Genomic DNA, 14103 nt, shown 5'->3' on the forward strand with positions numbered 1-14103 from the left:
ATTAGCACAAAACCAAAATTTTCCACATAGATGCACTGAAGCTAAAGCATGTTTTTCATGGTGTCCATGACATACTCAATTTTTTTCCTTAAATGACTTTTCATTCTAATTAACTGCTGCTCTAGTGCACTGGAGATCTCTGAGGGAAATTTAGCTCTTTCATAGTGCTGATGCTTTCATGCATCCCTAATTTCTTTTAGTGTCTACTAGTGAGATTTAGTTTGAGACTTGACACTGAAATGGTCTTGTCTCCTTATAGGTACCTGCATGTGCACTTTGTGCCCAAGTTCCTGCAGCAGATCTGATTGGAGCAGTCAGGGTTATAATTATAATGAGAAGTTAAACACAGATATGTAGACAGGCAGATTTTGTTTCCAATCTCAAAGTGATTTCTAGTATCCTAATGATTATATTCTCCCCCAAGCATCTTATCTTCAGGCTGTGCTGCCTTTCAAGGCATCTTAAAGTAGTTATAGTCTGCAGGAAAATAACTTCCATGCTAAACAATTCATATGATACTACAAAAAGAGGACATCTTAAACACAAAACCACATTTTTAAAGGGAAACTACCTGCTATCTGAAGAGGTGGTTTTTTGTTTTTTGTGTGTACTTTCTCTGCTTGCTACTTGGGGGAATTTTTTCACTATTTCATGTTTCATTATTCAGTATTCCATGCTCTTTTCCCTCACTGATCAGCAAATATATCCATTTTTTTGGTTCTTCTCTTTAACAATTTCTAAACCATAAGACTATCCAGCTCCTCTTTTACCCTTTATCCCAAGCTTTTTGAACTTTACAAGAGCATAAATCACAGAGTCACTGGGTTCTTAAAAATGCTCTCCTGTATTCACTTGACCTTATTCTATATTCTGAAAACTATCTCTTGGAAGATAACCCCAGTCTCTGACATAATACTGTCCTCTGCAGTGAAAGTATCCTTCTGTTGAAATTGAAGACTTGGGATGATTGTAATGCATTAGAACGTCTTTCCTTGTGATTTCTTTTCTAGGTTCATCTTTTCCACGTACTTTATGAACAAGATTCATTAGCAGCTTTCTAACTTTTTGAAATCTCATTCTTTACTTCTAATAGCTTGGCTTTCCTACCCCCCGCCTCCCCCCTCCCCCCCAGTATAGCATCAAACTTATTTAAGTTAATAAATACCCCATTCATTTCCCTGCTTACACTCTATTCATTTGTCTTCACAGTAGTGTCCATTGTTTCTTTGAAGGATTCATTTGAATTGGTAAACTGTTTGTCCTGTGCTTTATGGATTCTATAAATGTTCTTGTAGACTTCACAAGCTTTATAATTTGATATGTTCTGTTATTCAAAGGTGTAGTGACCTCTATTTCAACATCCATCTAGTTGGGGTGGGGCTTTCCTGCAACAAAGCATGTTTTAAATTTTAAGCCTTATTTAACTTTCTTGTTAACTTCTTCCCTAAATATCATTATATACTTCTATGGTCTATTTCTAGTCACCTTTATGCCTTTTTCTGATTCACACATTTCAGACTAAGCTGCTTTTTCCTTTTTTTTATAAATCCTGTTAAATAGCAATACAGTGGGTTTCTGGGATTTTTCAAAAATGAAGCTTCAACTCATGATTTAACCTCAAAATCACATGATGGAAATTGACTCATAATTTACAATATGTGTTAGAATGCAACAGGTGAAGTAAATTTGAAGAAACATCCATGTTCTCACAAAAGGCTTCAGTTTTACATTACCTTACCTCTTGGGTTCAACTCCATAGTCACAGTAAGCTCATTGGCAACTCAGACTTCAAAATGGCATTTTACAGTGTCAGAAAAATAAAATTCTTTCTGAAAAAGTATCATAGCTTAATAAGAAGCTCATATATATACATATTTATGTCAATATATATTTTTTCCGAATTTTTAATTTACATTTTATATTTCAGACAGTTTGAAACAAGGACTTTCTTTATAAGAATTAATTCTTTCAATAATATCACTTAGAATACTACAGCAAATACTTACCTGGCAAATAGCTGATAAATCAAATTAAAATAAGTTCAAGTCCAAATTCAGAATTTTTCTGCAGTTCTTTCAGACTGGAGTGTACAATTCATATGCAGGAATGGACTTGCTGTCCCTTGGATTGGAAAATGTTGGTATCTGATTGAAGAGGCTCTGAATGACAAGCTGAACACATCCCTGTGTGTCTGGGCTGCATTCCAGTTTTTGACAATACAAGGGCTTTTCACTTAAGCCAGGAATGCCTCCACAGAATGTGTAGCTGGACTGTTTAAAAAACATCCCATATATGGTTCTGACACATATTCCTGCCTCTTGAATCCATTGCTATTACCTCCTTAAATCCAATGCCATTGCCTCCTTAAACCTCTGATTCAATTTCCTTTTTTATTATTATACTTACGATTATGAAGCAGTGACAGGCATATCTCCAAATATTCAGAGGTCAGCCTCAGTTCAAAAAAGCATCCAAAAGGGTAGATATTAATCTGAAAGAGCTAGGTACACATTTAAGGCAGTTTTGTAACTCATTCTCCTTACTGCTATCATGTTCTTGATAGTAGAAATAAATTTCAAGGCTTAAAACCAAATTGCAGAGGCTTAATTTCTTTTAGAACATAACAGTCAAAGTAGCAACTAAAAATCCAGGTCACTTTGCATATAAAATGTGCTGAGTTGGTTTTTTTCCCCCCCCTCTTTCTTGCTTCCACTTGTTCATGGACTAAACTATTCTGGGATATTTCTTAAATTCCTCCTGTTGATATTAAACTATGAGAAGCAAAGGTAAATAAATTGTTTTATTACTGTAGGCCAAATACATAGATAAAGTAGCAGAACGGACAAGATATAGCCATGTCTTGAAAGCTACAAGTATTTAAAATTGCCTGAAAGACTGAGAAACTCTCTTTGAGAATAAAACATAGGAAGTAAGCAAGAAAAAATAATGACAAGAAAAATAACCCAAAGACATAAAATGAGAAAAAAAATTCAACAGAAAATCTGCAAACAGACTTGTATAGGCTAGATAAATTAAAAAAAAAATATTTTGGAAGTTCTGCATGAAGTTGACTTCTAGATCAACAGGTAACTTTAATGGTGTTTCTCCTGCAGCATTTATTTTGCTATGTGTTTTGTAGGTACCCTGCTGCTAGAATAAATATAGGAGCTGTAGTTTTCATGTGTATTTTCCCTGAAATTAATTCTTAAATGTTTGTGAAGGTAATTTAACAAATGTGTTAACAATTTGTTTTGGTATGTAAAATTTTCTAAATTCCTTTTGGGAAAGGAATCTTTAGGCTGGATCTTTTATACAGCCTCTGTGGGCAATGTGCTGTAAGTCAGGGTATAATTTTTAAGTGGCCTTTTTTCATTGCCTTGTTGCCAACAATGATCAGAGTGTGACCATATTCTCTGGAAAAGCTGTCTGCCTTAAGGGCTCTGCCCACCTCTACTGTTCTCTGGTAGTGACCTGAAGCAGAAAGTTCACCACAGACTGGTGTGATGAAGCAAAGGGCCATCAGTTTTCAGCCCCTCTTGTAATTATATTAGTTCAGGAACTGTAAGCACTTTCCAGGACATCAGCTCTTGCCTCATCAGTGTTCTTATCTAACTCAGCTTGAAACTGTGTGGAATGAGAAGACAGAGGCAGCCTTGTGTGGGTGCAACATTCACTGCATCTCTTACTTAGGTACCACTACCTTCCTTCATCACTGCTTTTGCTGAAAGCCACAGGCTCTCCTCTCATGTGGAAACCCTTTCACATCTTTCCAATGCTTCCATATGCACTCCTTAACACGCCTCCTCCTTCATAAAAATGTGCAACTGCAAACACTCAGTTTTCTTCCCATCTTTGCAGCACAGGAGCCCAGCTCTATAAGTAAGGTGATGTTCTTGGTGATTTGGGCTCAGTCAAGGTTTATTGGCTTAGCAAACTGTTGTCAGCTGAACTCAGCTTTCTCTCTGCATGTTTGCTGTGAGGTGATGCAGTGTACCACGTGTTTGAGCACAAGGGGATGGCTTGCATGGCCCAGCAGCTCAGCCAGTGTGCTGTTTGTGTCCTGTTACTGTAAGACAGGAGTAGGGCTCAGCTCTCTGCCAGCGACACAGGAGAGGCTTGGAGGGAAAAGTTTTATCACAGCCTGACATGGAATCTCTTAAAAATTGGTGTCAGGAACAAAAGCCAATATCAGCCATAGCTCTGCACTCCCACACCTCATGCACATATGTACACACATGTGCACACCATCTAAGCTCTTAAAATATAAGAGAAGGCAGGGCTATAGGCTATACAGCTGATCTGAGTAATTTTTCTGAGGCCACATGAATAAAAAATGTTGATGTGCACAGCAGTTTACATGAAAGTACATACACAGATTGTCTTCCCTAATTTCCAGCTCTGGAACAGGAACTCGCATCTTTATTTTACTCAGTTTGTGGAATACTTTGGAGGGGGTGGATAAGAGCGGCAAGAAAGGTTTTAACAAAAAAGAAACAAAAAAGACAAAAAAGAAACAATTTAATTCCAGTCTTTGTTCTCAATGTCTTCTTTTGAAGTTACCTAATGAAACTCAGCTACATGCTTCTCTTTAACATGGTTAATGCTGCTGTCAGGTTGGAGAGGGAAGGAGCTAGTTTAATTGAAGATTTAATTTTGAGCTGTATTGTAAACTAGCTTTCATAAAACCCAACAACAGTAAAGTGGTTCATTATGTTTTAGAATGTCTGATGTAAATAAGGTCTCTGAGTGTGTGTGATCAATCTTACCAAGGGCCAAAATATTTTGCTGTTCCCAAGCTTGATTTGCTTGTTCAGGCTGAATAAGCTCAGCTCATATGCATTTAGAAACTGACTTGAATTTTAATTTTATTATAATATCTAATTGTGCCTGTTGTGGTTGCCTCTAATTCCTACCAAGCAGCCCCTCCGCTTTTGCAGAAAGACTCTAGAGATTTTATAAGGTTATTGACCAAATCAGAAATGTGCAATCAGTTAAGGCAGAGTTACTACACCCAGTGTATGAAAGAAAGAATTTATTCTCTTGCCGGTTATCCAGGGAGGAGGAAAGGCATATTGCAAACTTTGCTGCAGAAAACAGATGTTTTCTAAGTTTTAGTCCCTTTGTTTGACCATAATTATTTACAATCTACGTTGCTTAACTTCCATTGACACTTACTGCTTCATTCACAATTTCAGGGAGAGAGGAGACTGTGTAAAGCAGTAATTCCAAGGACATGACTACTCTTTATTTTAATGTTGTAACATTTTATGTATGATATGAGGGAATTTTTCTGTGGTACTGAAAATGTAACTACTGTGATCCATTTATTTTGTCTGTGTACATTAATCAGTTTCTGTCTTATCCTGTTCACAAAAAACAACCCCCAAAAAAGCACCTTTAATATTAGAAAAATGGTGTAGGATGAATGTTGACCAGAGGTTCGACTGACCTCAATGTGAGTTCAATGCATAGAGCTTTTAATTTTTTTCTTCTTCTTACCTGGATTAAAAAGAATAAAAACAATGTCAAAACCACTTTTAAAAGTCATGGCTGAGTTATATGTATTTGCTCCTGGTATCCAAGAAAAACAATTTTCAAAGTTTGAGTGTTGAGTATGGAGCAGAAGTGACAGAACAGTTTGTCAGTGGACAACATTATATAGAGCTATTTAAAGACTGGCCTCGACCTTTCCACCTCTTTTAAAACCTTGTGAGAGAGATTTAAACTTCTCTTTTGCCAGTGGCCTACTGTCAGTTCCATATTTGTGTTTGTTCTCTCCATGCTATGGATGTAAGAGCACATTATGGGGAGATCTTCCAAATCCTCTTTTTAAACTCTTGTCTGAAGGAGAACGCTGAGATTCAGCCAGGTCAACCTTGGCACTTAAAGTTCAGAGAAATACTTTTCTTTCCTTGATCTCCTCTTAAGCCAACTTTTTACAGTTGTCGGATTGAAATCTGACCTCTGTGAAGATAGTGAAGGTTTTATTACTGGCACTGATGAGTCAAAGGTTTTCAATACTTTCTAGATGTGAATTTTTATCTGAGATACATATGTATATGTATCTATATATCTCTATATATATCTATGAAAATACTTAGGCTGATAAATTACTTGTAAGGCAAAGGTTTTAGATTGTTTGTAAGCAGGATTCTCATATTAAAAATGTAAATATTATTCATATTTTATATATATATATACACATATACATACATATTAATAGTATGTAAATATATCATATTAAAATCATCAGTAGGAATTTCGTCCATTGATGACATGTTACAGAGTGCTATTTTCAACATAACCTTCAGGTGAAGTGAAATACTGATGGTACTTTAATGTGCCAACTTTTTCAGTGCTCACTCTCTCATGTATAATGCCCCAAAAGATAGTAAAAGTAGGTGCTACCACAAAGGCACTGTTGATTGCTGGAAAATAATTTATTATATATTGAGGAATCCTACAGAATTCCTGATCTTTAGCTATGAGTGTAAAATATAGAAATGGAGCCAGAACTAAGTTACTACAGGGAGTTTTGGTCATTGATTTATTTTCTCTTATTCTTAGCTCAGCAGCCTCATTTGAAAAGGACCATAAAAAAGTTAAATCAATATTGTATTCACAGAAAATAGCCCACAACTGGGTTCATGTAGCTGTTGATACTCACATCTGGCTCTTCTGGAGGTGTCATTGTATGTGTTTCTGTGTCAAAAATGGTGTAATGTGTGGGGGACCAGCTTTTATTTTGTGTCCAAGTAGAGTGTTTCATCATTTAATGAAAAGATGGAAAGTAAGAGCACAGCTGATTTGAAGCAATTTGGAAGAAGTTTCACAAAATCATCATGGGTGAAATAGCACCTTGTTATTGCAAATCTGCCTTTAATATTTACTACTGTAACATTTGTTCTCTTGTAGTCTAAACACAGTAAATACAGTGATCATTGAAAATAGTTTTGGGTTTTTGCTAACATGTTTATGGTGACTGTACCTATCTATCAAGTATTCTTATTTAAAATATCACTTTTAACAATTCTAAGTGCTAACTGAAAACAACTTCTTTTCTTTATTCCCTCATTTGAAGACAAAGACAGGGGTTTGTTTGCTGCAGGATGGTAACCAGGAGCCTTTCAAAGTGCGACTGCACTTAGCCAAAGATATTTTGATGATCCAGGAGCAGGATGTGATCTGTGTGTCTGGTGAGCCTTTCTATTCTGGTGTAAGTAGTTTTTATTTCTTCTTTAAGATGTTCTTTACAAAGAAACAGTGTGCTGTGTGTGTGTGCGGGTGCATACACACATCTTTATGCATGTGCTCCCATGGATTGGTATTTCATTTTACACTGTTAACACTAAGTGCATTTTAGTGCTTCTTTTGTGAGTAAATATTAGCAATACTCATCTGAGAAGCAGCAATGAGATAATAAGGCACATGCATGACTGCAGCACTGTTTATCTTCTCTCACCCTTGGGTGTTGGAGCCAGTGAGTGTGGGAGGAATGACACAAGCAGTGGGTTTTGCAGGAAGTACAGATACCTCAAAGTACCTGTATCTAAGTATTGTCTGTGGAGTTGATAAGATAATTATGTCAGGGCTTTGCTGGTAGAGGAGTTCCCTTTTATCCTCTGTTGATTGAGTTCCTTCCTGTAGTAGGCCAGCACTAGACTTCGGGAATGCTGTGGGAGTCACTATCTTTAACAGCATGTCATGTTAACAGAGATGAACAGAGGGATAATGGGCTTTATGTATCACTGTTTTTACCTGATGTGTCACATTCTTTATTTAAGCATCATATTGAATTTTGTGCATGAGAAACTACAATTATTTGGAAGATCTGTAAAATTTTATGCAGAATAATACTGTAGGGTTTAGAGCTATTGTAATGCAAAGGTTTTATTTAATATTAGTAGATAGGTACAAAAATAATAGAAAACATTTAGTATTATTTTCTGTAGACATTTTTATAGTTACTGTAATTATATTTTGTAGAGATCTCCCTTTAAGATAAATAAAATAATCACAGAATTTCATGTTAAATCTTGTGAGGCACAGTAGTGTGATATCTGTACATACAAATGTTTTGTTAATGCTATTATGTCTGTTTTATTATATAATTGCTGCTGTTGCCACCTACTTGCATCTCTAAACACAGGCACAATAAAAAGATAGAAAGCACAAATCAAAAATAAATTGGTAGAATGTTAGCAGTGCAAAGAGTGTGAAAGATTAATGAAAAAACGTATCAAATTATCCTTCTCATGATTATGAATATGTCAAGGTGAATTCTTCGGAGCTTTTCTCTGAAACAAGAGGAACACATTGCTTAGAGTCTCCATAGAGTCTGGGTTTATTTGCTTGACAAATCTGACATTAGCTTCTGACTGTTTCATGCTGAACAAAGGCAGTTTGCTAATACAGGTCTGTATCCTTTATGTGCAATATAGATGCTCCTTTTACCATCAAGTCCCTTGTTCTTCAATAGACAGGATGTCCAGCAGCCAGGATAGAAAGAAGTTATGAGTTCAAGCTCAACCCGTATTTGTTCAATTAGCAATGTACACTGTGGCACCATTATTTCACCAACACCATTCTGACTTTATTTATTAAAAGATTTTATCACTCAGAAATATGACTTTCATTATTCTGCTGTAATATCTGTAATATCCTGCTGAACTTGTTATTTAAATGTCTTCATGAAATGCATATTAATTTTTTTCCCTTTTCACAGCAAGGCTTTCTCTTAAAGTATTTCTCTCCTTAGTTTTGCAAAGGCTATGTAGAAAATAATGGATTATTTGCTTCCCCAGTAAACTCCCCCATGTTATTTGCATATTAATGCATAACTCATTAACTGATTGATTTTAGTGTGTTGATGCAGAGTTTATCTTCCTGGCAGTGTCGTTGTTAGTGACTTTTGAGCACTTTACTCTGATTTCCTTTAGGATTTAGACTAGTTTTTTTACCAGTATGTTCATTCCAAATAAGGATGATTGACATTTCACAGGCAGTTAACTGTCCTTTTGTCACAGGTAATTTGAATAATCTGGAATCATGTACCTTGATTGTATACTATAATCACAAAAGTCCCACGTGCTTCCTTTGGTTTTTTTTTCCTATTTTTCCTCAGTTTTATTCCTGATTTATTAGGTTTAATTTGTTTGTTTGCTTATTTTTCCTATGTTTTACTTTGTTTGGTTCATTTTGTTCTGTTCTTTCTGTCATTCTAGATAACTGATTTCATTTATGTTTCCTTTACCTGAATTCTACAAAGCAAGGGATTTCATTGGCAATTGACACTTAATGCCTCAGAGAATGAAATCTTTAAGCATAAAAATAAAATTTGTAAATGAGGAACAATAGTATTGCTAAATTTTACAGACAAGTAGCTACAGTAAAAGCAATTTTTAATCTGTTTAAACAAATAATCTTTAAATAATTCTATGATAAGGTTTTGCTTTATCGCTGCTGCACTGGTATGGAACGAAAGGCTATTACTGTGTTTCTAGTTCAGAACAGTGTCTCTTCTGTTTGTTGAGTCTGAATCAATTTGCATGCTCCTCTGTGTAGGACAGTCTTTAAACAGGCACTTAACGTTCCAGCAGCATCCAGATCTGCATCCTGTGGAATAATCTAAATAAAATCAATGGCTCCTTAGGAATGAAGTGCTGTTTAATGTGAGTGTATGGGATAAGGACCTGGTTCTTAATTTGGAACACTTCCTTTTGGTCTTAGACTGTTCTAGTTTCCAAAACTAAAGAGGTGCAAAGAAACATTTTCTTCTTTTGTTGTGTACAGTTTGGAGTAAGAAAATAAAATGCACAAAAGTTTATAAGCAAAATAAATAGTGTTGTACACTGAAAAGGGAAAGCATCTGTTTCTTTACTGGGCTGAAAAAAAACAATAAGCATTAGTGAGGGTTCTGCAGCAATTGTACCTATAGCAATTCCATACAGCATCAACCTTCATTCAAATGATCATGGACTACATCTAAATTTGAGCACAGTTGCATCAATAAGTATTAAATATATTTCTTTTTGTGTGCAATAAGAAAGTCTTGCTTTCCAAGAGAAAGAAGTGTAGCGGGTTCAGCATTATGCTGCTAGCAGATATCCAGTGTAGATTTGAGCTCCAGTGCAAATGACCAAAAGTGGGATGAGAACATACTGTGAAACTCAAAGTGTAGAAGGCAGCGTTATTGCAAATCCAAATTAAATCCTTGCCTGGAGAGAGGTTTTATGTTATGAGCAGTGTATGCCTCAGTTGTAGTGGTTGTGTTGGAAGATAAGACTGCTGTCCCTTAGGTCAGGTACAACTTTTCCTCCCAGAGCAGTTACTAAATGTCCCAAAAAGAGTTGAATTAAACCATGTAGGAACCTCATCACTATTTATGGCAGTATTTTAAAATATCTTTATCTATTCTTTTAAGCATATTTCTTTAATTACTTGAAATTATGCTCACAAAAGTTTGCTGTGTGGTGGTCCATATAAGAATGTGCAGTGAGGCAACTCCCACTCTTTTTTGATAAACATTTAAATAGCCTGGACAAACTAGAATAGCCTAATCCTGAACTTGGTGAAAATTGTGATGGGAGAGGAGATAGCCTAAGGTATGGCATATCTGAGGTAGATTTGTTCCTAGGAAAGGTTTTAATATTTGCCATTCCAGAATCAATATTTTTATTTTAGAGTTAATCCTCACAGTTTCTATTATCTTTCATGAACATCTGAAATTCAAGGAAAAGGATTATTGTGCTATATTAAAATAAGCAGTTTATCTGTTTAGGAAGCTGTGGATTTTTGCTTCTTTAATAAATTTTATTCATTAATTGCACTCAGAATTTTTTCTACACATAGACTCTATGTGCATGTGAGATCCATAAATTAAGGATATGACAATGAACCATGTGACAGAATGGATGATTTGAATCAGCTACTCTTTTTTTCTATAGGAATCAAAATAAACTGCAAGCAGCTGGCAAATTGTTAGCTACCAGGATAGTTTGAATTTCTACAAAATTTTCTTAAATATTCTTCTAAAGGGTCTTAGATTTTACAAAATACTGCTAACTCACCTGATGATAACATACAGATGAGTCACATCTCTTTCAAGTAATTTATTTCTATGCTGCTGTATAGTAAATGCATTAATTAATTAAAGATTAAGAAGTTCTTTTAGTGGTTTGATTTTTTAATCAAACATCTTTGGGGAAAATTTGTGTGAAGGTCAATCATAATTCAATATTAATAAAAAATGAGCAAATGGGGTTTTTTTTTGTGAATTGACAGAACAACAGCTCTCCGAGCACCATGGCATTTGTCCAAGCTTTTAACTGAGTTTGATGCAATTGTATCTAAATTAAGCCTATGGACTGTAATTGGTTTTGTGATTAAAAAACTATCGATAAACACCTTTACTAAGGCCAGGATGTAACACTGTCTCAAAATGTTGCACTGCAGCCAGATCTGTTTTCTGATATTGTAAACCACACTGTCTTTTTTTTTTTTCCGGAAGCATAAAAAAAAATTAATTATGCCTCACTTTTAGGGTTGTCTGTATGCTATTGTGAAATCACGTGCTGAAAGATTCATAAATATATAGAAAGCCCATAAAGTATTAAAAAAAATGTTATTAGATATTTTCTAAATGTTTTAGCTTTGTATAGAAAAAAGTCTTTTAAATTAAAACTTTACACAATAGATTTTTTTTATTTTTAAAATTTCAATAATTATTTATTTTTAAGAATAAATTTAAATTCAAAACACATCACTTAGGGATGACATGCCTGAGAAGTCACATTAAGTTATTACATTTTCCTTGCTTGAATATTTAATTTTTTTGAGATTTTTTTTGAGAAGTAATTTTGTATTTGTTATATTGGATCATTCTCTTTTGAAAATTATGAATTTTCTTGTCCTATATTTTGTTATTGCTAAAAAAGATTCAATTAACATTAGCAATTTAATGAATAGAAATAGAAGGAAAATAATTAAAAGCTTAAAATGGTACATTATAGTTTTGACTTATTTTCTCTATTGTCTTTATTTACAATTTTGATTCTGATGTTTGATTGAATATTACAAGTAATGCCAAAATGGAACTCCCTGTCATGTAAAGAACTGCAAATATGTGCACAGATAGGTCACCTTTCAAACACTTTCCATTCTTGTTGCCTTCACAAAGCTACCAGTAAGAATCTTTGGGTTTTTTTATCTTTTTGGTATCTGTCAGCTATTCAGTGGAGTGAATCCATTTTTTCACTGAAGTCGTCAAGTTCCCATCAGATAGGGGTAACTTTTTTCCCCTGCCAATCTGGACAGCTTTAAAGTGACAACCTGACAGATGTAAATATGATTATTTAGGGAAAGCCTAAGGCAGCTTTTTTTTCTGCAGCTACTTAAAAGTAAAAAGCATAGCAATCAGCTGAAGTTAAAAATGACATTTATAATGCCAGATTTGAAAGAAAATAATGACTTTTCCCCATTGGAAGAAAGAAAAATAGTGCAAATCAGCAAAAACTCAGAGAACCTAAAACATTGATAGCAGTGGATGATGTAAGGCAGTAGCTGGAAACTACAGAGAATGTTCCTTACACAACCTGGTGGGAGTTCAGATCCTGACCATGGGTTTATAGGTTTGTTTCTCTTTTATTTTTATACTAAGAAATGCAGTATTTCTGAAGTGAGACAATTGTATGAGTGGAATTTTGTAAGTAGATATTTAGGTGAGTGTTTCAGCTTTCAAGCGTCGGCTGCCAGACCAGAAACATTTTGAAGTATGAAGGGTTGAGAGCTTTTTTTTTTTATTCTAGTCGCTGTTAACAGCCTGCATGACACTGCTGTGTTTGCCACCCTCAGTTTCCAGCACAGATGCAGAGGAAGGGGGATTTCCAGTTGGCCAGGCAGGTTGCAGCCCTCCCTTACTGCCAGGCTCCTCCAGTGGCACGAGGAACTGAAATAATGAGACAGGCTTCAAATGCCACATGATGGAAGTTGGTAGCAGATGAGCAAGTCTGCTGGCAGACCTTGTTTAACATTATTAATTCAAATTGGAAATGTGGCTGACCTGTGTCCTGTGTCCTTTACACTCAGAATGAGTATGAAGCCTGCCAAGGTAAATTAATCCAGAGAAATGTCACTAGGCAAGAGCAAAGCATTATCAAAAAGAGGACTCAATGAGTCCTCTTGAAAATGTATGTAAGGATTCAATAAAATTTTAAAAATCCACATTATATTTTCTTATTTCAAAGTTTAGTAGGATTACTAATAACTGATAAATTATATAAGAGTGTGACCTTGAATGTATTTTGGCATCAAATGTTACCAGGTTGATCTATGAAGTTGCTGCCAATGTACTAATTTTATCTTTATACTATTACATTTTAAAATTTATATTCTAATATTTTCCTCCATTTTTTCCTCCTACATCTTTCCATGTCACTGTACTATTGTAGATTCCTCTCCATGTCTATTCCTTTTTTCCCCACCTCCTGTTTTGTGCTGCAAACCTTTCAGCTTTTTATCATTTTCTTCCATATGTAAAATACCTTGGTCTCTCTTCTAATCCTCTGAAAAGAGAGGTCTTGTTTTCTGTCTGTACCTAGGCAAACTAATTCTTTATACCTTTACTCTTGTGAGATGAATCTCCAGACTCACCAGATGGATAACCACACACTGGGAATAAGGTTGAGAAATGGTATATTTAAGTTTCACATGCTGTTAACTCAGTTTTGTGAAGATTTTTGAAGTTTCTTCATCCTTTTGTTCAACCTGTGTTTGACTTCTTTCATAGAGACACAGTATTGTATTATTAGATCCCATTAGATGACTGCTTTATATTATACAAGATAGATAGTTTGAAATAATAGCGAACAAAATATTTTTTTAAGAGTTTGTTAAGTAACTATAAACTTTCTTTTGCATCATTTACCATTCAATATGAAGTACTTGGATTTTTATTCTGCTCCAAGATGTAACTTAAAAATAACAATAACTCTTGACTAAATATAAATAGTTAATGATTATCTAGGATTCTGTTTTCCTTTCCTCTCTGTTTATGTTGCTCTGTGCTCACATGGTCATTCTGCACTTCTCATCTTACGAAGACAT

At 34.9% G+C, this 14103-nt stretch overlaps 1 protein-coding gene across 2 annotated transcripts in view; it reads left to right on the plus strand.

Annotated features, from left to right (window-relative positions):
- SNTG1 (syntrophin gamma 1) overlaps window positions 1–14103 on the plus strand; it is a 326664-nt gene that overhangs the window by 167466 nt on the left and 145095 nt on the right. Inside the window, exon 3 of one of the 2 annotated variants that reach the window (XM_059481150.1) lies at window positions 7082–7216. The exons of the other annotated variant lie outside the window; for it this stretch is intronic. Within the exon in view, the coding sequence (XP_059337133.1) occupies window positions 7082–7216 (135 nt within the window). The remainder of the gene's footprint in view (window positions 1–7081; window positions 7217–14103) is intronic. 2 annotated transcript variants of the gene reach the window in all.

Source organism: Ammospiza nelsoni, chromosome 1 (genome assembly GCF_027579445.1).
Source record: "Ammospiza nelsoni isolate bAmmNel1 chromosome 1, bAmmNel1.pri, whole genome shotgun sequence".
In the NCBI taxonomy this organism is placed as follows: domain Eukaryota; kingdom Metazoa; phylum Chordata; class Aves; order Passeriformes; family Passerellidae; genus Ammospiza; species Ammospiza nelsoni.